General features: G+C 41.7%; 1 protein-coding gene across 1 annotated transcript in view; it reads left to right on the plus strand.

Annotated features, from left to right (window-relative positions):
* Positions 1–22,596, plus strand: part of IL12RB2 (interleukin 12 receptor subunit beta 2) — a 142,947-nt gene extending 120,351 nt beyond the window's left edge. The window contains exons 18-21 of the mRNA XM_042997534.1: positions 17,654–17,743; positions 19,469–19,650; positions 20,353–20,461; positions 22,533–22,596. Of these exons, the coding sequence (XP_042853468.1) occupies positions 17,654–17,672 (19 nt within the window). The 3' untranslated portion in view covers positions 17,673–17,743; positions 19,469–19,650; positions 20,353–20,461; positions 22,533–22,596. The remainder of the gene's footprint in view (positions 1–17,653; positions 17,744–19,468; positions 19,651–20,352; positions 20,462–22,532) is intronic.
* The last annotated feature ends 452 nt before the right edge of the window (positions 22,597–23,048 follow it).

Raw genomic sequence — 23,048 nt, forward strand, 5'->3', positions numbered from 1 at the left:
GCAGGCTGAAAGTAAAAGGGTTGAAAAGATATGTCATATAAACATTAATCAAAGGAAAGCATGATTGGTCATATTAATATCAGAAAAAGTAGACTCCAGTAAGAAGAAAACTAGCAAAGACAGAGAGGGACAATATATAATGATAAAAGGAACACTATAGCCAAAAGACGTAACTATTTTATTTTATTTTATTTTTTAAGACATAGTAATTTTAAATACGTATGCACCAAACAACAGAGCTACAAAATATGTGAAGCAAACCTGAAAAACTGAAAGGAGAAATAAACTCACAATTAAGGTTGGAGGATTCAATATACTTCTCTCGGTAATTGATAGGATACCTAGACAAAGAACTCAGTAACACAGCAACATCAGCAAATAGGATTTCATCAACATGTATAGAATATTCCACACCATGACAGCAGAATACAGACGCTTCTTAAGTGCCAGTGGATCACCTACCAAAATAGACTATATCCTATGATGCTTGCCATAAAACAAACCTCCACAAAATTAAAAGAATTGAAATCATACAGAGTGTGTTCTCCAGCCACAATGAAATCAACTTAGAATAACAGAAAGACTACAGAAAAATCTCCAAGCACTGGGGAAACAAAACCTATCAGATTATCCCTAGGTTAAAAAGGAAGTCTCAAGAGAAATGAAAAATTGCACTGAACTAAATGAAAATGCAATATATCAGAATTTGTGGGACATAGCTAAAGCAGTTCTTTGAATGCTCTGAATGTTCCTTTAGCAAAACACAAAACTTTCTGTTTTAAAACCATTCCTTCTAGGGGTGCCTGGATGGCTCAGTCAGTTAGGTGTCTTGACTCTTGGTTTCAGTTCAGGTTTCTTACAGTTTCATGAGTTCAAGCCCTGCATGGGCTCTGTGCTGACAGCATGGAGCCTGCTTGAGAGTCTCCCTCTTTCTTAGCCCCTCCCCTGCTGGCGCTCTCTCTGTCTCTCTCAAAATAAATAAGCTTAACAAAAAAAAATTCCTCCTATATCTTTTTCTTTAGATTTGAGTGGACAATATCTTATTTTTTATGCCAAAATCTGGCTTAGTGCTCAGTAAAAGTTGCTTGAGCAAATGAATGACTGGATAGAATAAGCTATTTAGCAGAATGGAATTGAGGCCAAACCAATTTCTGCATGGGATCAATCAGAAAGTGTATATGCATGGTAGGTGGGGCCTTACACAGTGGGAGCTGCTGCACAGACACGGTTCTGAGCAGCTGCCTAGTTTATCTACCAGGAGAGCCTCCTTGGATTTATAGTTGCCAAAAGTGGCATTTGCCTATGAACAACAAAAGTAGAGAAAATTCAGCATACCCAATTCCATATCTCTGCCCTCAGTAGAAGTAATTTCTTTAGTTAATTAAATCAGATTTGGCCTTCTCCTTATCATTCCACCTCAACTATCAAACTTTTCTCGCCTTTTCCTTCATGCCTCTGTGAATAGAAGGACCATAAAGGTCATCTAGTCCAGCTTTCCTTTCAATAACTGAATATCCTGTAGTCAGTACAGGGGTGAGCTGCCAGTTTTTCTCACAATTGACTCAACTCAACTCTCTGAAAAGAACATCAGTGAGAATCCAAATGTAAGGCGTAAACTCAGTAATTGAGGAAATGACCTAAGAGAGTCTGTGAACCTTCCCCTTTCAAAACAAGTGTTTCTACTAAACACATAAAGGCAGACTTATTCTGGAAACCTAGTTAAAGTCAAAAGATGGGAAAATGTTCCAAAAGTTTGAGTATGCTAAAATCACTCAATGGTCTTACATGTTATGAGGCTGGTTCTATTCCTAAGGAACTAAAAGTATGATAAAATCCCTAATTATACACAGGCTTGATGATATATTTCCAGGATTCTGTAGATGTGTTTAAATCTTATCCCCCCCCCCCACAATTGATAATGTGAATTAGTTGACATATCCTATATGCTGTGTAGTTACACTTCTCAATGGGAAAGAGTAAATGGCATTCTAGTTTTTATATATGTCTCTTGTGAGTTTGGTAAGCTAGTCTCAGCATTTGATCTTACCATGGTGAACTTGTAATTCAATTTATGAGCCTTTAAAGGGGAGAATCCTTCCTGGAAATCTAGTGACTCTAACTAATTAATGCCACCATTCTAGTAAACTCTCTAGATGGTCAACTAGCTTGCTTGGCCAAGTCACATCTGACTTTACTCCAGGCCTTTCCTTTCAGATGACAAGGCCCTAACAAAAGATCACACTGCCTATACTTGACGTCTGCTAGAGAGAAGGGACTCAGTATTTATGTGTTGCTTTCTTGGACTTTACTTGGTGCCTTTAGAAATGCTGGAACTTGTCTTCTTTTCCTTTTCTTCTCCTTGATCTTTGTTGTATCCCTTGGGGCTATGATGAGAAACTTCAAGTTGGTTTAGTTAAGCCAATGTTAAAAACCTAAAATGGCAAAGTAAAATCAGACAAAATAACCAGATAGTAGCAACAATGTTCTTTTTTCTTTTTCTTTTTCTTTTTTTAATGTTTTTTTTTTTTTTTGAAGGAGAGAGAGACAGAGCATGAGCGGGGGAGGGGCAGAGAGAGAGGGAGACACAGAATCCGAAGCAGGCTCCAGGCTCTGAGCTGTTAGTCCAGAGTCCAACGTGGGGCTTGAACCCACGAACCGTGAGATCTTGACCTGAGCGGAAGTCGGAGGTCTAACTGACTGAGCCACCCAGGCGCCCCAACAATGTTCTTTTTTCTCTTGTGATAATTAAAAAGAAAGAGAAGTACAGCAGTCATCACCCCCATTGAAAACCTCACCAGAGAGGCAATCCCAGGAAATCCCTAGGAGCCTCCAAGGATGTATAGCTGTAAGTCAGCAGCAGTTACCCTCCAACTGTAAAGCCAGCGGGGCTGAGGGCTGACTGTGTCCTCGAAGGCCTCATTCAAGGTGCATAAGACTGGTTTTTAATAAGTGTGTGCAGTCTGTCAGGATAGTGAACTAAGAAGGGTAAGACCGGTGGGACTTGTTTGTCAAGGTCCTAAAATGGGAATTTTCCTGGTTATACACACAACAATGAATATGAGCAACATTAATAGTGGCACGAGTGATGAAGTCAAAAGCTTGAGTCTTGGTCTGCTGTAATTATTAGACAACGTATCCCCAAAGTAGGCTAACAGGGTTCACATTTCTAACTTAGAAACAGTCTACATCTCACCTTAGCTTTAAGATGTGTATTTGGCTCAAGTTACATTTTGCCGAAGCTCATTTTGCACTAATTGCAGAGTGTTTATACCTTGAGAAGGTTGTGGGTAAGTTTATAGAAAATGTGGATTCCGGAGCTAATATGTTCCAAACAGCTGCTTCGAGGTGATGATTGAAAACTTCAGGTCCCTTAAATAGACGAGTGTTTTCTACATTTGAATTTTCTCCCCCCCCCCAACTTTTAATTCCTGTTGAGATGCTGAGATAGTCTGAATTTGGAATACTCAACAGCACATCTGCAAGACTAAGTGTAGGCCTTTGAGCATTTGTAACTGCAGCTCCTAGAATAATAACTGTCACAAGATGACCACCAAGGCTTGACAGACTAAGCATCTTCCCCAGTTCTCTTCCCCTGTTATTCCATGAGACACCTTCACTTTATTCACCCTGGCTCAAAGACAGGGGCTAATTTTCCTCAGCTTCGTCTTTTCCTGCCCTCCTGTTGATTTTGCTTTGGAGCCATTTTGTATCTGTCCCTGCCTCTTCATACCTTCTCCTAGCATGCTTTACCTTTCCTGTGAATCCTTGCAAGAGCCTCCAAACTAAAGGAGACATCGACTGTTAACAGTTGTTATCTCTGGGCTAGAGATCAAGAGGCACTTTTACGTTCTTAGTTATACATTTATATAGTTTTTGGCACTCTTGACTGGCACAAACTGCTTTTGCAATCCTAAAAATTTTTTTTTCATTAAAAAAGGATGTAGGGAAGTGACATGGTACTCAGAGAGGCCTCTTAGATGTGATGTTACAGGAGTGGGATAGGAACATTTGAGAACAAACATATTTCTATAAGTTTTTCTCATGTAACATAACCCGGAACCAAACTCCAGTTCCTGTAGTAGCTAAAGCAGTGCAACCATCTTCTATAAATAGTCAGAAACACTCAGTCTGGATTCTTATACAATATCATCTGACAGACAAGATGGAAAAGGCATGTTAGTCAGGAACTGAGAGAAAGAGAGGGGAGGGAAGGAATGAGGAAAAGAAAGTCCTAAACAGCTTATAATATAAATTAGTTCTTAAAGGGACTCCTCAGTGTTAGACCCATGTAATAGGAATGGGTTTTTTGTTTTGTTTTGTTTTGTTTTCTGAGAATTATTGCTTAGACTCACTGGTTTATGATTCCTGAGGAGAGCCAGCTTGCTCTTCTGACCTACCTCCCCTTTCACTATCATGGGTGCTATTTATAGAGCTCCCTGTCCCGGGAGTGAGCTGCCTGTCCCAGGGGTCCAGCCCCAAGCAGGCCCTGTGTACTCTGTGACACGTTCTCCTGAGGGTACACAATTTCCAAGACTAGCCAACAGCTGCTACTAATTTTTACTAAGAAAGGCTAACATAGCAAGGGAGAAGACAACACGAGAGACTCCTGGGTAAAATGGTCTTCTGGCTTCCTCACTTCTGGTTGGATCCAGGCTGGACATGTAGTGCATCAGCTTCTCATGAGCCCAAAGCCTAAAGGCTGTGGGGGGGTGGGGTGGGGTGGGGGCCTGTGTGTTAGTCTTCTCTTGGTTCATCTTCCCTGCAATTAGTTCTTATGGGGACTCTGGAATTAGGCCACAGGCTTGTGTTTGCTGAGGTATGGAGAGGGTTCTGGAAGCCTTTACCAAGCATGCCTTCACTAATGAGCACCTGTCTCAGTAAGAATACATGAATTATAGGTACAGTGAGCAGGAAACTAAGAAAACAAGACACAGTCAACAAATGTCTGGTGAATGACTAGAAAAACATGGTAGTCAAAAGCACAGGCTCTGAGGCGGACTCCCTGAGATTCAAGTCCCACTTACTTAGCTGTGTGACCTTTGCAGAGTTGAAGCTCTGTGGGGAAGAATGCCTAGTTTCTAGTCCAGACTCTGTTTAATAACTGAATGTGCTGGGTCAAGTCATTTCACTTCTCCGGGCCTCAGTTCTGTCATCCATAAAGTGGGATAATTATACCTGCCTTGTCTACCTTACAGGGTTGTCAGTGGGATCAAATGAGATAATGTCATAAAAGCCCTTTGTAAATTAAAATATACTATACAAACGTAAGCTATTATTACATTTAATTCTAGTGACTAGTAAATAATAAAGTGGTGGAACCAACAATCCCATTGTCACCAACTTGAATCTTACAGAGCAATTTCCCAATTCCACCCACTCTACCTGCTAGGCATTTCCACCTACCTACCTCCTCCCATGACTTTAGTCAAAGACAAGAGAAAGAGAGTACCATAATAATTCCCCTAATTAACTTTCTCAATCAGAGCCCTATAAAAACATATCCAAAAGAAAAAGGGAATGCATCTCAGAGTGTGTACTGTTTCTTTTAGGTAACCTCTCTAATCCCCCAGAGATTTTAGTTCCGTTTCTTTGTTTCAGTGCTCCAAGTCTGAAGTTATTTTCACACTGCTTTTTGGGGGCACATCAGCAAGCTAGGCTTTGGGTCTTCTGATTGCCATAGTTGGCTAGTGAGCACACACAGGTTGTTTTCCCCTCACTTTCTACCATCTGAACATTCAGGTGTTAAAGTAGATGACCCATTGATCCTTTCCAGTCCTGAATTATAGACCTAATTCATTGGGTTCTCTGACTCCTTCACCCGCTCCAGACAACTGTCTTCAAACTTTTTGGTATTGGGCATATGTGATTTATGCCGGAGTGAGATTAAGAGCAAAGGAAAAATTCGCAAACAGAGCTATCACAGGAACTACTTGCCAAGCTTCTTTTCAAATCTTCTTCCCATCCCCTCTTACGGCTCATCTCTGGAGTGGGTCAAAAAGCCCTTTTTAAAGAGATAGAAGCCAGAATGGGAGGTTGGAGTGGACATAGAGTGAGAAACCGGATCAGTTCCTCAGCCCCCATTATATTTTCTGCAGTTTAGGCAAGTGAATTAACTCTGGTCTCAGTTTCTTCATCTTTAAAATGGGGCTAACCCCTTATTTACTTGCCTTAATTACGTATTTACTGCCTTATTGACAGGCCTATTGTTAGGAATAAAAGAAACTGCTTAACGTCAAAACACTTTGTCGTTATTGTTTACAATACAACAGAGATTGATTCTGGAATCGGAGGGCATAACAGGGCACTTAGATCCAGGCAGACTGTAAACCAAAAATAGCATCACAATTGCACAGAGCCTAGAATAAAGCATTACTAGCTGCCTACCCATCCTTCCCTTCTCCACAGCAAATTCTTCCCAGGACCTTTGTGTTGAGTTAGTTGTCAAATGTTCCCATTCTCAGATGATTCAGGCTCACTTTCTTTAAAATGTCTCTGATGTCTAACACATAACCACCACTGTGGTTTAGAAAGCTCTAAGCAGAGCCGTGGAATTTGGAACTGCTTCCCGCAGCTAAGCTCCATAGGTGCAAGACACAACTGTCAGCCGCTTCTCATTGCAGATCAACTTGATCCAATTGCACTGACAGTGATGGGCCGAATATAGGCCAGCAGCAGGGGCTCACATTGGCTAGGGTAAGCCTGCTCACAGATGTGAGGAGGACTAGCTAGGACAAGTCACGTCACCACTTAGCCTAATTACCCTTAATGGGTTTAGAGCTGTCTACCTGGAGGAAGGGAGTAACTTGCAAGGTTCTGTGGACATGTTTTTCTCTTCCCACTCCAGTCTCTCCCCTGGGTGATCTCACCCAATTCTCATCCTTTTCCAATGACTTCTTCTGTCTTCAACTGAGATATTTTACCTGAGGACTAAGCTACCGTCTATTGGCTGGTCGTGTCACTTGGATGTCCCACTTGTACCTCACACTCAACAGGCTGCAGGTTGATGTCCTCGCCCACGCATCCACAAACCAGCTTCTCCTGTCCTGGTGCTTCCCCTCCAATGAGCCCCATCCTAGGGAATGACCCTTTGCCCACCCAACTGTCCAAACAAAAGGATGGCCCTGACTTCTCCCTTTCACAGTCAATCTCTGATCAGCCTTAGCAGTCCTACTTCCTAAATATCTCTGGAATTCATCTCCTTCTCTTCATCCCTGCTGCCACTCGCCTAATTCAGGCTGTGATTATCTTTTGCGTCATGTATTGCAAGAGCCTCCCAACTGGTTTTTCTTACTTCCATTCCTGTCCCCGCTCTGATCCATATTCCACAACAGGGATGCTCTGAAGACTGCAAGTCTGATCATGCCACCTGTTCCCTTGCTTAAATGTATAAAGAGCTTCCCAGTGCTCAGAGAAGAAAACTCAAGCTCCTTGACACAGTCTTCCAGGCCCTGTGTGATCTGGCCCACTTCACATCTCCAGCCTTAACCTCTTACCACGCCCTCCCTTTCATCCCATGTTCTGTTCCAGTGGCTCTTAACCTGGGCTGCACATTAAAGCTACCTATTTTAAAACATACTCAAGCTTGTAAATCATCCCCAAGGCTGGGCTCTATCCAAGACCAATTAAGTCAGAACCTCTGGCAGTGGAGCCCTACTCGGCTGCACCTCATTCCCGCAGAGCATCATGCCCTCGCTCATCCTTCATCCTTTGCACGTGCTCTTGGCTTTGCGTGGAAACTTTCCTTCAACCTTGCTTCTCTTCCTGCCACCTGGCTGACTCATTCATCCTTCAAGCCTCACCTGGGGCATCGCGATGTCCTCCAAGAAGCCCTCTCCAAGCCTGGTGCTTTGAGTGACATGTTGTCTTCCATGTGCTTCCAGATAGATCACCCTGTCCGTTCCCTCTGGCAGTAGCACCTGTCACACTGTATCATTCTCACTGCAACACTCCAACTTTGAGCTCTCTGAGAGTGGAGACTGGACCTGCTTTTTCTCACCCTGTATCCCCAGCATCTGGCACAGTATCTGGCACATACTATGTGCCCAGAGCATTTGTGGAAATAATTAGTTCATTTTATAAAGTCACCCCGCTTATTCCAGACTTGCCCATCCCTCATAGCAGGAGGGTCAACAGCCATATCCATTTCTGAGTTCCTTTATTTAGTCACTTATAAATTCTTCTAGCAAATATTTGACAATCTGGTATGTGATTGGCATTAGTCATCCTGAAATACATTGGACTTCTGCAAACGAAAAATTCCCCAATCTGGGGCCTGAGACCTATCTGTGGAGAGGCTAGGAAAGAGTCTCACGATTTCAGATTGCCTAGGTCACAGAACCACAGCCGGGAGACATAGGCAACTTCCTCTGTGCTCACTCTATCCCTCTTCCATACAGGGAAACAGGCCAGGAATTACTCATGATTGTTTCCAAGGATTGCCTCTCTGGATTCCTGAGAACTTGAACAAGAAAGGCTAAAAAATTGAAAGGGTTATAGCAAACCATGAACTGATGATCCCAAAGGATAGAAACTGGTTTCTTAAGCATCGTGTAAGTGAAAACACAGGTGAACATCACTCCAGCCCATGCTGCCCTGGGGGCCTCATCCCCTGCCTCTAACAGCTTTAGAGGCCCACCTGTGGACCCCAGACAGTCACAGCCTGAAGCCCATGGGTTGGTGTGCAAGGTTCCCTTGGAGCCTGGAAAGTGCTCAGCTTTTCTTCAGCCCACACCAGGCTGGTTCTGTCCAGTCAGAATTCTGTATCACCACCAAGAAGACCTGGCAAGGTCCTAACTTCACCTCATATAAATGAACCAAGGAGAGTAAAACTAACCAAATAGAAGTGAAAGGGGAGGAGGAGAAGAAAGGGAGGGAGGCAGAGACCAAGAAGAAACTTTTTTTGTAATAGTGATAGAAACGAGACAGGCTACCATTGAGCACTTTTAATGTGCCAGGCTTTGTGCTCACTTCATCCTCACAAAAATGCTCAAATTCAGGTCACTGGTGTAACTACAACCCTATCTTCCTAGCCACAAAATGCAGAGAGTCAAATGGAGAAGCTCATGGGGTTGGGGATTTGGGAATTTGCTTTAGTGGAAGTGGGTAAAAGAGGTTTGGAAGATGTATATATAGGCTTTGAAGAGTACAGAGTGGTTCCAAGTAGGAGATGCTTGGGCATGATGATGAAGGCCAGAATATGGTTCTGCTGGTTTCTGAGTGGTACTGAGGGGCGATGAGAAGGAATCAGGTATAATCCAAGTAGATGATAAAGTCACCAAAGATGGCAGTGGGGGAGAGAGTAGAAAGGTAGGAGCTTCATTCTTCCCATTTACAAATAGATACTGAGCTGAGCTGTGCTGTGTGTCAGGCAAGGCTTAGACTCTGTGGATACAATCATGAACAGGACAGCGAGGGCCTTATGTCATGGAGCTCATGTCCCTGTAGGAGCGACAAACAACATAATCAAGGAGTAAGTACACACACACACACACACACACACACACACACACAATGCCAGAAAGTGACTAAGTGCTGGAAAGTTGTGGTGTGGGTACAGATCTGGGTTTGCACTGGGTGATTCAGGAAGGTCTCCCTGTAAAGGTGACATTTGAGTGGGATGTGAAAGGCAAGAAAGGCATGCAATATCCAGGGAGGAGAGCATTTCAAACATGGAGAACGGCTGGCACAAAGGTGCTAAGTGGGAATAAGCCTGGAAGAAGAAGAACAAGGCCAGGGTAGCTGGGTCATGACGAACAGCCAGAGAGTGGTGTGGAATGAGGTCCAAGAGGCGGGCAAGTGCTGGATCACATGAGACCTTATTGTCCACAGTTTGCTATTTGGATTTTAATCTAAGGACAGTGGGAAACTGTGAAGAGTTTTGATTAGAAGAGGGATGATCTGATGTGTGTGTGTGTGTGTGTGTGTGTGTGTGTGTATGTGTGTATGTGTGTGTGTGTGTTAAAGTTATCTTAACTGTGGAGCAACAATGAAGTAGAGAAGGGAAACAGGATCCCCAGCAGAAATAAACCATCCTTTACAGGAGGTTGTTGTTTTGGGTTTGGTTTTGTTTTCTTAGTTCTTGAAGTCGAATGCATTTCTAAGGGTCAACTCCCAAGGTCAAGAGTAATCTGAGAAGTCTGTCTGCTCCCTGGGGTTGTTTGTGAGGAAGTCAAGACAGGCACAGACCAAACCACTTATTATGGAGGAGAGTGTGTGTTTTTCCATTCCACTGAAAAGCAGACAACAGAAGAAGAAATGTATTTGTTTGAATCTCTCCCTGCAGAGGATGTGCCACCCACTGTCCCCTCTCCCGAGGTACCCGGAATCCCTTTCCCTGTATCTTTATCCTTCCAATGGTTTAACATGTTAAACCCTGCTTAATTTCCTAAACTGATTTCCCGAGGGCTCTGGCTTGCAGAGTTCCCTTTCCTGTCATAGGAACCAGCTGACTGACTTCGTTTTCCTCTCCTGCCCCTGTCACTAGGGCAGTGGAGCTGGGCGTCACTTTCCTGACTCCACACTGCCCCTCCTCAGGCTTCAGATGCTCCCTCTGGGCCCTCCATTCCTCCTGCTGCTTTGGTGGTCCAGACTCCTCATTTATACCAGATTTCACTTGGACAACATGCTGGGATGAAGGAGGGAGTGACCCGGGTGAGGGAAGCCCCCAGATTGTCTTTGCACCCCTGGAGGCTGCTGCTCTGGCTTCCCAAGCCTGCAGCAGTGGGCAGGCTGTGCCTGCTCCCAGCCTGGATTCCATAGATCACCTACCATGAGGTTGCTGGCAGAGCCCCTGTGAAATGGTGGATGAATTCAGTGCAGGAAACTCACCTTTTCTGACTCTTTCTTTAGTTCTGGTTGCTAGGACACTGCACTGAAGGTCACTTTACAAGAGTGGCTCATGCTGAGCGAGGACATAGTATGTGCCTGGCTCTGCGCTAAGATCTGTATAGGCCCATCTCACAAGATCCTCATAATCTTCTTACATAGAAGGGATCTTGATCTCCATTTTTATGGAAAAGGCTCTGAGAGGTTGAGCAACCAGCCCGCCAAAATGGGATTCTAACAAGCTCCAAAGCATCCAGGGGCTTAGCCATGACATGCCTACAACAACCTTAACATTTGTTTGTCCCTCACCATGATTTCAATCTGAAAGTGCTCATTTGGTACAATTTACTTTCATGTCCTCAATAATAAACATTTCTCACCATGGACTAACTATCCACTCTAATATCTTTTTTCAATATGGGCCCTGGGAAGATGTGGAGAAGGTTCTGACTGATGATGTCAAATATAAGGTACCAAATTTCTCCCAGACAGCCTCATTTTCTTAATTAATGATTTTTAAACACCACACATGAAAGTGTTACCAATGTTTGTAAATTTAAATGTAATGTTGTAGGTACTTAATTGTTCTTTGGAGAATTAAAAAAAATTTTTTTAATATTTATTTATTTTTTAAGAGACAGAGAGACAGAGTGTGAGTGGGGAAGGGGCAGAGAGAGAGAGGAAGATACAGAATCCGAAGCAGGCTCCAGGCTCTGAGCTGTCAGCACAGAGCAGGATGCGGGGCTCGAACCCACCAGCCATGAGATTATGATCTGAGCCGAAGTCGGACGCCTAACCGACCGAGAAACCCAGGTGCCCCTGGAGAATTTTTTTTTTTGCATCAAGCATGTATTTATTTTACTATCAGGATGGGAAAAAAGGATGAATAGTGGGAAATAAAACAACAACAGAACAGGGAAAAAGAAAGGGAAAAAAATTGTTCAGACTTGTTTCTGACCATACATGCTGATAAGTTCCCTGTGCAGAGGATCTCACATAGACCATCCTTAGACTTGAGTCCTCACCTGGCTAAAGACCACACCTCATATCTGTAGTGCATGGTCAATACCCTTGAGCAGAGTTGAACGAAGATTGGTGAGTTGAATCAGATGTGGCCCATGATACACATAGTGCCAATATTGGCTGGTTTGAGGTTAACAGGCCCATAGATTTATTCCCCTAACGAGATGTGAGGTCATTTTTAGTTAGAGATTTTAGAGACTTGAGAAAAAAACCCTGATGTCATGATTCAATGAGTTCCTGAGGAAACACATAGAATTTTTTGGCCACACATTCTCAGTTTTTTGGTTCATTTGGCATATCGCTATGCTAAATTTGAAAGCAAATGTCAAGCATAATTATTATATATGTACAAATTCACCTCCCAGGGATCTACATTCCTCATCTGGAAAATGAGGGAGTAAACCAGATGCTCCCTAAAGGGCTTTCTAGTACTTGTGCTCTCTGGTTTATGTATTTTTGGACATTGTATTTCACTTTTTGTTTATTATAAACTGAAAAGAGTAAAAAAGGATAATATCCAGCCTCGAGTTTCCCAACCATGCTATAACTGATCTACAAATTGGATGTCTAAAGGATTATGTTACTTTGAACTAAATAAAAAGAATAGGTTAGCATTCTGAGAAGATGCTTAGATTGTGGCCTTCTAGATAAGTCCCATGCCTAGGCATTTGCAACGACTTCCCTGTGTCACAAACAAAAGGATTTTTCCATGCCTTTTGAGAGTATACATGAGAGGGAATTAAAATAAGGTACTAAACCAAAACCCACTATGGTTATTCAAGTACTCCTAACTTTGTATTTTCATCCAGAATATGTGCGTCATTTTTTGGTTCTTTTTGTGTTTCTTTCTCCTTTTTAAAAAAAACAAGTAATCTAGGAGCACCTGGGTGGCCCAGTCAGTTGAGCATCTGACTCTTGATTTTGGCTCAGGTCATGATCTCAAGGTTCGTGAGATTAAGCCCCGTGTTGGGCTCTGTGCTGACAGCCTGGAGCCTGCTTGGGATTCTCTCTCTCCTTCTCTCTCTGCCCCTCTCCCCTTCAAAGTAAACAAACATTAAAACATAAAATAAAAACAAATAATCTATAAATAATTACTTAGGCCTCTTTTATTTTTAAAGTCATGGACTATTGCAGATAAACCCTCCAATGCTCAAGTATATGTGAGGCGATATTTAGTGACAGAAACATGTAGTGGTTAAGAGCAAAAGTCTTCAGTCTCTGGGAGCGTCTGGGTTGCTCAGACAGTTAAACATTCGACTTTTGATTTCAGCTCAGGTCATAATTTCATGGTTTGTGGGTTCGGGCCCTGCATTGTGCTCTGTGATGACAGCGTGGAGCCTATTTGGGATTCTCCCTCTCCCTCTCTTTCTGCCACTCCCCGAGTGTCTCTAAATAAATAAATAAATAAATAAATAAATAAATAAACTTACAATTTTTTTTTAAAAAGTCTTTGATCTGTGTTTTGTCACTTAATTAGCTGTACAACCTTAAGCAAGTTATTTAACCTCTCTGACTTCCCATCTATGAAATGGGGATATTAAGGATTCTTTCTTTCTTCCTTCCTTCCTTTCTTCCTTTGTCCTTCCTTCCTTCCTTCTCTCCCTCCCTTCCTTCTATCTTTCCTTCAATAAATACTTTTTTGAGCACCTGCAGTGTGTGACTCAAGCCTCTGGGAATAAATATAGCAGCGAACAAGGACAGAGTTCCCTTTTTCATGTATGTAAGAATTTAGTTGAGTGAAACAGATAATAAATAAATATGAATGCCTGGTGGCAAGTACAATGAGCAAAGCATAGTAACAGATATTAGGGATGGAGGGAAGCTACTTAGAAGAGGTAGTCAAGGAAGGCTCCTCTGAAAAGGTGACATCTGAGCTGAAATGTGAACTAAGTGTAGAGAAGAAGATTCCAGGTGGGGAGAACATCAGATGTGACAATCATAAGGAAAGTGTGCTTTCAGTGAATGTTTGGGGAAGAATAAGAAGGTCAAGATGACTGGAACATGTAAAGCCTTTAGATTTTACTCTAAATGCATCGGGAAGCCGCTGGGAGGGTTGAGAAGAAAAGTAAAAACATGATCTGATCCATGTGGAAAAGGACCAGCTTTCCAGATGTTTTAACATGTGATTTGACTATGTGTCTAAAGATTGACTTCTCAAGCTTGTGTTAAGATTGGCATGAGCTCATTAGGCAGTGTATGTGAATTGCATAGTGTTTGCAGTAGATTGCACTCAAGAAGTAGCTCTGATTATTATGCTATTAGTCAAGTTGATAGATCATCACCAAGGTTCTGCACCGATGATGATAGGGCATCTGTCTGAGGTCCAAGGAAATAGGGAGAGAAAACCATCATTTCTTGAGTACTTACTCTGTGCCAGGCCTGAACATATTTAGCTCTGGTACAATAGAGCAAAGCAGCACGCTTTTTTGTATCAGTCTTGTCATGATGCCCAGAACTATTCATAACTCTGGGCTGAGGTGACTTTTAAAGTGTACATTTTAACCTGGGGTGGCAACATTAGGTCCTATTGACCCCCTGTTATCTTAATGTGATTTCATGGATCAGATGAACTAGCTAGCCACCCCAATGGCTCTGGAGTCTGAATGCCTATGGTCAAAGTCCAGCTCAACAGCTTATAAGCTGTGTGACTTTGGGCAAGGTACTTAACCTATCTGTGCCTCAGGTTTCCCATCTCAGGGATGATAGTGATAATTATCTTTCAGCGTTCATGTGCGCTAAAGAGAGGTACTGCATGCAAAAATGCTTTATCTGACATAACTATATTATTTTCACAGTTAAGTTCATTAATGAGCCAATCAGAAGAGCTTTGAGGGGTGGAACACAGCACTGGTAAGGTTTTAGGGGAAAGCAGAGGGCCAAAAATGTTATGGTGCTACCATGAGAAGTTCTGTAGGATGAACACTTACTTCCAGGAGTGGGAACAGCTGGTAAAAAGATACTAAAACATGTTTTAAAAAATCTAACTTAAGTCTTTGCAAGTTCTCACTGTAGAGACAGAAGATTCAAGTGATCCAGTGAGAAGTTTTGATCAGTATGCTGCAGGGTGATAGATGATAGGGAGCCAAAGAAAGAGACAGGCCTTATAAGGAGTTTTAAAAAAGTAAGAAAAACAGATAAATGTGGTAAAGAAATCAGAAAATTCATAGAGTAAGAAATGCAACTAGAAAACAAATTAGTGAGAAAAATGTTTGCCAATCAAATTAGCAAGGATTAAAAAAAATAATACAAATCCCCTTGCAATTAAGGCAATAAAAATTGCTGAAAGGATTTATTGCTGAAAGGATTATATGTTGCTGAAAGGAATATAAATCAATAAAACCATTTGAGAAATCAATGTGATGACATAGATCAAGTGCCTTTAAAATGATTATTCTCTTTGACTCAATAATTCTATTTCTAGATTATTACCCATTTGTAGATTTTTCTAGGTTTTATTGATTTATTTGAAAAAATTAATTTTAGTATTTTTTAATGTTTATTTATTTTTGAGAGAGAGAAAGACAGAGTATGAGTGGGGTAGGGGCAGAGAGAGAGGGAGACAAAGAATCCAAAGTGGGCTCCAAGCTCTGAGCTGTCAGCACAGCTCCTGAAGTGGGGCTCAAATTTACGAACGACGAGATCATGACCTGAGCAGAAGTTGGACGCTCAACTGACTGAGCCAGCTAGGCACCCCTGAAAAAAATTAATTTTAGATATAGAGTCTTCATAGAATTTATTATAGCAGGCCCAAATTAGAAAGATTAAAATATCTTCAAATAAATGGCATATTTTGCAACCATTAAAAAAGACATTTATATCCCATGAAAAAGAATGAAGTTGGACTCCTTCCTAACACCATACACAGAAATTAACTCAAAATGGATTATAGACTGAAATGTTTAAGAGCTAAAACTATTAACCTCTTAGAAGAAAATATAGGAGTAATAGACCTTGGGTTAGGCAAAGCCTTCTTAGATATTACACCAAAAACACAAGCATCAAAAGAAAGAAAAATAGACAAACTGAACTTTATCAAAATGAAAAACTTTTGTGCTTCCAAGAACACTATCAAAACAGTGAAAAAACAACCTGAAAGAATGAGAGAAAGTATTTGCAAACCATTTATCTGATTAGGGACTTGTATCCAGAATATATATCCAAAAATCACAACTAGAAAAAAAAAAGACAAATAACCTAATTAAAACATAGGCAAAGGTTCTGAATAGACACTTCACCAAAGCAGGTGTAAGAATGGCCCACAAGCATATGAAAACATGCTTAACATCATTAGCCACTAGGGAAATGAAAATCAAAACATGATGAGATGTCATTTTATACCTGCTAGGACCGTTGTACTAAAAAAGACAGATAATAACAAGTGCTGGAAAAAAATGCAGAGAAATTAGAACCATCGTACACTGCTGGTGGGAATGTAAAATGGAGCAGCCATTTTGGAAGACAGTATAGCAGTTCCACACAAAGGTTACCCAGCAATTCCACTCAGAATTCCACTCAGAAATAGAAATATATACTTATGCAGAAATATTTAAGGTGGCATTATTCATAATAGTTAAAAAGTAGAACCAACACAAATGTCCATCAACTGATAAACTGATAAGTCAAATGTGGTATATCTATGTAGTAGAATATTATTTGGCAGTAAAAAAAGAATGAAGTATTGATACATGCTGTAACATGGGTGAGCCTTGAAAAAATTATGCTAAATGAGAGAAGCAGTCACAAAAGACCTGTATTGTATAACGTCACTTATATGAAATGTCTAGAAATGGTAAATCTATAGAGACAAGAGAATAAATTAGTGGTTACCTGGGCTGAGGCTAGAGCGGGGATGGGAATGGGGAGTGATCACTAATGGGCACAAGCTTTCTTTCTGGGGTAATGAAAATGTTCTCAAAGCAATTACAGTGATAGTTGAACAACACGTGTATACCAAAACCCATTAAATTGTACACTTTAAATGGGCAAATTATATGGTATGTGAATCGTATCTTTATAAAGCTATTAAAAATACATTTGTGTAAAGTATATACTAAAAGAAGAAATGTTCATAATATTTGTGAATGATTTAGAATCATGTATTGTAAATTATGGTTATAATTATTTGGAAAGGAGATTCAAAGCTTTGACATACAAATATAGTATGATTTCACTCATATGTGGAATCTAAGAAACAAAACATGTGAACATAGGGAAAGGGAAGAAAAAGTAAGATCAAAACAGAGAGGGAGGCAAACCGTAAGAGACTCTTAAATACAGAGAACAAACCGAGGGCTGCTGGAGGATGTTTGGTGGGGGGATGGGCTAAATGGTAATGAGCATTAAGGAGGGCACTTGTTGGGATGAGCACTGAATATTGTATGTAAGTGATGAATCACTGGGTTCTACTGAAATCAATACTGCACTGTATGTTAGCTAACTTGAATTTAAATTAAAACAAAAACCAACACCAAACAAACAAAAACCCTCTGACCTAAATTCTGACAAGAGATCTACTACCATGTTAATGAAGGCTGTCTTTGGATGGTGAACCATGGTTGATGTTTTTCCCCCTTTGATCATCAGGCCTTACCCTGATAATAGGGAAAACTTCTGTTAATAAAAAAAATAAGGAGGCCTTTTTTCCCAAGCAGTCCTTGGGCACAATCCTTGTTCATCCTTACCCCCTGCTAAACAGAAAGCATCTGAAAAGTGTTTCAGCCGTTATTCTATAGAAAACAAAGTCTGACTGAGACCAAAAGTGACATTTTCCATGTTCCCTCCTCCCTCCTGTTCTTCTACCCCACAGGCCCATAAAAGAAAAATGATTCAGAAAGTCCCGAGCAAGTGAAACCCGGAAACGTGCTACACTTGTGTCTGGCAGCCTCATGCCCTGGAGGTGAGGAGCGGACAGCCACCATCCAGGGCTTCTCACAGTGAAAGTGGAATGAGGGAGGCATGTGCTCCAGCTGGGGGCATGAGTTAGGGCCTGTGCCAGGTGCAAAGAGAAATTTTATTTTTGACTTGAGCGCACACTGTATGCTTATCTCTACTGAGGAAACCAGCTTTTCCTTCTTACCTCCCAAGAGGAGGAGCCAGTCCTGGCTCACATCCCTGGACAGAGTTACACTTCCCAGCTGGCCCCTCTCCAGGCCAGCCAGTTGTCCATCTCTATCTTGGAGGAACAGCTTTGACAAAGTCCTTGGCCCTGTTTAGAAATCCCCTTCCCCTTGCTCTCCCAAACAAAATTAATTTGAAACGGTTGGGTTAATCTGACATTTTTCCTCTGAGGAACATGTGTTCATATGAGGGGGGAGGGTCTCCTGGAGACAGTCTCCAGGCTCTCTACTTGGAATCCATATACCTCCCCAACCCTGCCAATCTACAGTGCATTCAGGGGCATGCGCCTGGGTTGCAGAGGGGTCTGGGGACCAGTTCTCTGAGGAATGGTTGAAGGACCTGGGGCCGCTTAGCTTGGAAAAGAGAAAACTCAGGGAGATCTTGAGAATTGTCTCAATGAGCTTATTAAAAGTTTATTTTGGAATAATATCTCAGAGAAAAATTGGAACCAATGTGGAGAAGTTGCAATGAGGCAAATTGCCTTAATATCAGAAAGAACGTTTTTAATAATGAGAATTTTCCAACATGTAATAGGCTCCATAGTTGAGGAGGTGATTTTCATTGGAGGAAGTCTATACAACAACTTTCTTTTGGGCACCATCAACTTAAGAGTGTAAAACGTTTTTCCAACAATTATGTGGTGGTGCTTATTATGTACCAGGCACTTTATATATATAATACTTTATATATATAAATACTTTATATATATATATATATATATATATATATATATATATATATATATAATTCTAGGAATACTTACAACATCCTTCTAAAATAAGTGTTTTATTATCTCCAATTGTAAGTGAAGAAAAATAAGACTCAGAAAGAGGTTCAATAACTTGCCCAGGGCCACACTGTGACTCAAACTCAGGTAGAATGGTTCCAACATCTGTACTCCATTCATTAACTCCTATATTAAGGTCACATTTATATTAATACCCCCAAGATATGACCGTAGGCTCCTACATGTCAAAATATAGGATTAGTCTCTCTCATCCAGAGGTGCTCAGATTGTTTCCAGAAGTCCCCGCAGAGTGCCTACCTATACCAACAACTTAGTGGATAAGGTACATGCACCTGTCATACACCATGGCTTCCCCCTTGTCAACACTATTCATGCAGCCTCACCAACTATACTAACTGTGAGACCACCAATGTCTGTTTCAAGGGGGCTTCCCCACAATGCACCCTAGTCCATAGGGCTCAAGGCTTGTGTGTTGCTAGGTTCTGAGAGGTATGGAGAATGGTCCCACGTCTGTGCTGCAGTTTGTCATCTGAGTCCCCAAGAAACAATACTTTTGGCTGGAGTCCTCTGTCTCTCACAACAATATGTCCCTCTCAGATACTGGTCCTCATCCCCTTGGGTATAGAGTTTCAGAGACAGTCCAATGATTGGAGGTGGGTCCTACAACTCATGTCCCTCTCTGTCTCCTTTACTTCTTTCTCGACTGTCTCCTATCACTTGGACAACCAAAATAACGAAAACTCTCTTTCCCCCCAGCCACAAAACACAGAGCCTCCACGCAGTAGGTGAAGAGAACTCTGAAGAGATGTCACTCGTTTCTCCCCAGCGCTTGCTCAGTCAAAAAGGACATGGGATATCTGAAAGCAGAAGCAGGAAGACTATTCTCAGGTGTGCTGGGGAATGGGTGTGCTGGATGAAGCTGGAGGCTGGAAAGAATGGTAAGGTCTCATCAGTTCAAAAATGTTAGAATCCTAAGTCCCAAATAGTTTGTTAGAAATGGAGTTGCTTCAGCTTGTTTCCTCAAATAGCCCCCACTGGGTTTGTTTAGGAAAGAGTAGGCTGTGTTTCTAAGTAAAGTTTTTACCTGTTTCTGGATTCTGCTTCATTTATGGAAGGTACAGGGTGAAAGAACTGACTGTCTAGTGTAGCTCATCTTTAGGCAAGAGAGAAAGCTGGGATGTGGAAGGCTAGGGTCAATTTACTGATGGGGAGCAATTAATGGCTCTGATAAGCCTTTTCCTTGAAGAAAAGTTTCAGAGATGAGCTTCCTCTGTTTGTACCCAGTTTCTCTCATGTTTTTCAGGTTTCCCATGTTCTTCAGGTCTTCTCATTGTTCTTTATGGTCAATGTGAGGGATATGGGACATTTAGATTCTTTGAAGTTTCCATGAGAATATTTGGCTGAAATAGGGGAGAGAAGATAGGGACAAGAGTAAAATACATCTCACTGTGGATATGAAGAAAGGGTGTGGTAACCATTCTCAAAATGGCCTCCAGTAATCCTTGCCTTCTAGTGTTTTTATCTTGCATAGTGTCTCTCCCTGCATTGAATCCATTTTTGTCTGTATGACCAATAAAATATGGCAAAAATGACAGTGTGTGGCTTTCTAGACAAGATCATGGCTTCCACCTTGGCTCTAGGAGAAGCCAGCCACCATGTTATGAAGGACGCTGAAGCAGCCATGTGGAAGAGCCTATAGGGGGAGAAACTGAGGCCTTCTGCCAAAGCCAGCACCCACTTGTCAGCCAAGTGAGTGAACCACCTTGAAAGCATATTTTCCAGTCCCAGTAGAGCCCTTGGCTAACTGCAGCCCCAGTTAATATCTTGACTGCAACCTCATAAGAGATCCTGAGCCAGACTGCCCGAACTCTTCCTTACCTATAGAAACTGTGAGAGGGGGACCTCGGTGGCTCAGTTGGTTAAGTGTCCAGCTCTTGATCTCAGGTCAAGTCTTGATCTCACGGTTGTGAGTTCAAGTTCCATGTTGGGCTCCAGCATGGAGCCTACTTAAAAAAAAAAAAGAAAGAAACTGTGATATATATTGATGATTTCAAGGTAATTAATAACACATCAATTGATAACCCATGCAAAGAGCAAGTCTGATTATGTGAAGGGCCCTCTAGCATAAGCCCTGTTGGTTGAGCACCTTCATGCATCATGTCCTTGGGAAGCCAGAGGATTGGCAAACTAGGGCCCATGGGTCAAATCCAGCCATCCAAAGGCCAAATCTGCCCACATCGCTTGTCTCCATATTGTCTATGGCTGGTTTTTTGCTACAGTGACCGAAGTGAGTAGTTGTGATACACTGGATGGCTCACAATGCTGAAAATATTTACTATTTAGCCCTTTATAGAAAAAACTTGCCAACTCCTATTCTATAGGAACTTGCAGTATGATGGTGAAATGTCTTTCGCACACACGTACAGATATACACACCCACTCCAAACAAGATCCTGAAGTACACACATGTTATTTCATCTGCCTGGTAAGCCCTCTGTACTTTCTTCATCTGGCTAACTCCTACTTATCCTTCAAAACTCAGTTTAGATGCCACCTTCTTGAATCCAACCTTTACTTGTGAAATCCCTCTCCTTTGAGGTTGGCTTATGTATCACCTCCTTCCCTTGTTCCCCCAAGCCAAATGAATTCTAACAGCAGTGTTTCCGTATCTCTTTTAGAAGTCTAATCAATCACATGATGAGGAATTGTTTAGTGTCTTTCTCCCCCACTGGACTATAAGCTCTTCAAGGACAAGGATTGTGCATTATTCATTTTATAACCTCAGAGAAATATACCTTTACTTATTTATTCATCACAAATACTTATCAGATGCTTACTATTTGTCAGATAATTTGCTTACACGGGATTCACAGAGAAAAAGACTGAGTTCTTGCTCTCAGGTTGCTCTAGGATGGGAGTGGGAAAGCAAACTGGCATTAGGCTATGATGTGGTAAAGGTGTGTGCAAACTTCATTGTGAGCATATTTGTTGTAGCCATATAAACATCTGCAAAAAGAAATTGTTTTTCAACCCTTCCCTAGCATTTCACCATAGTCGGACACCATACTAAATACTTAAATACATTACAATTTACTTAATCTTTATACAACATGAAGCAAGTACTACAATGTTCCCTTGTACAGGATATAGAGAATAAGAGAGGTCAAGTAACTTATCCAGGGTCACAGAGCTAAAAAAAAAATGTCAACTGAATTTTGGAGCAATTATTTAGCTGAATAATCAATTCTAAATCTCAAAAACAACTTAAGTTGGAGAAATTGGGATAATGCTGTCCTTCCCTCTTAGAACACTAAGTGGATGGTTTCTGTCAAGCTGGAATTTCCAGCTCCAGAGGCTTTCTGATGACTTACACTATGCTTGGCATTTTATTTCTAGGAATTGCCTTCTGGGAGATTCTGCTGTTTTAATGATTGTGCAAGCCTGGTTTCCTCACTGAATTGCACCATTTGCCACTTTGAAGTCCTCCCTAGTTGTTAGTTTGACTTTCCTAGGACCCTGTGGGGGAAGAACGCATTCAACAGTGCCCAACTCTAGCAAGTTCTTTCCTTGCTAAAGTCAGTAGGACTATGGATTGCCTACAGCTGGGATGTGAGATGGGGCTCCAGTTCCTTCTCTCTGCCATCACTTATCTCCAGCTGTGATCTCAGTTGTGGATTAATTGGTTCAAACCTTGGGTGTCATTCAGCAAACTGGTTCAGAGATCCTGCATGCAGTGGCTACTGGTGCGGGCTCTAGCTTAAAGAAAACCATTTCCCCGTGTAGTATGAATCACTTAACTGCATTCTGTTTTCCTTTCTAGGAATGAAGACTGAAACTCCAGAGCTGGTCCCCTTTAAAAATACATAAATAGGTATTCTGAGCCATTTGTCTACTCTGTTCAGATCACTCATTTGTGCCTGGTTCCACCTTCCTGCACAAAGATGTGAGGGCTTTGTGGTAAAGACTGGAGGTGGTGAAGTGGGGGAAAGCTTAACGCAGGACAGTGACAGGTGCTGAAAGCAGGTATGTCCCTTGCTCAAGAGCCTTAGTTCAGCGATTCCCTTCCAAGGGTAAGTGTGCAGAGTGAAGTGATGAGGAGTGGTGTCAAAGTAGGTAGGAGAGGGAAAGGCCAGTATGTGCACTCACGGTTTTCAGCCTATTCACCCTCATTCCACAAGTCTTGATGGAATTGACTACGTGCCAGACCTTGTTTACAATCAGGTCCTGGAATTTACAGTGGCAGATGAGACAGATATGGTTCCAGCCCTTCCGAAGTAGTGGGGAAGATCAGAAAGAAGCTAACACTTAAATAAAGTAATTGCAAATTATGGTAAGT

The sequence above is a fragment of the Panthera tigris genome, chromosome C1 (assembly GCF_018350195.1).
Source record: "Panthera tigris isolate Pti1 chromosome C1, P.tigris_Pti1_mat1.1, whole genome shotgun sequence".
NCBI lineage: Eukaryota > Metazoa > Chordata > Mammalia > Carnivora > Felidae > Panthera > Panthera tigris.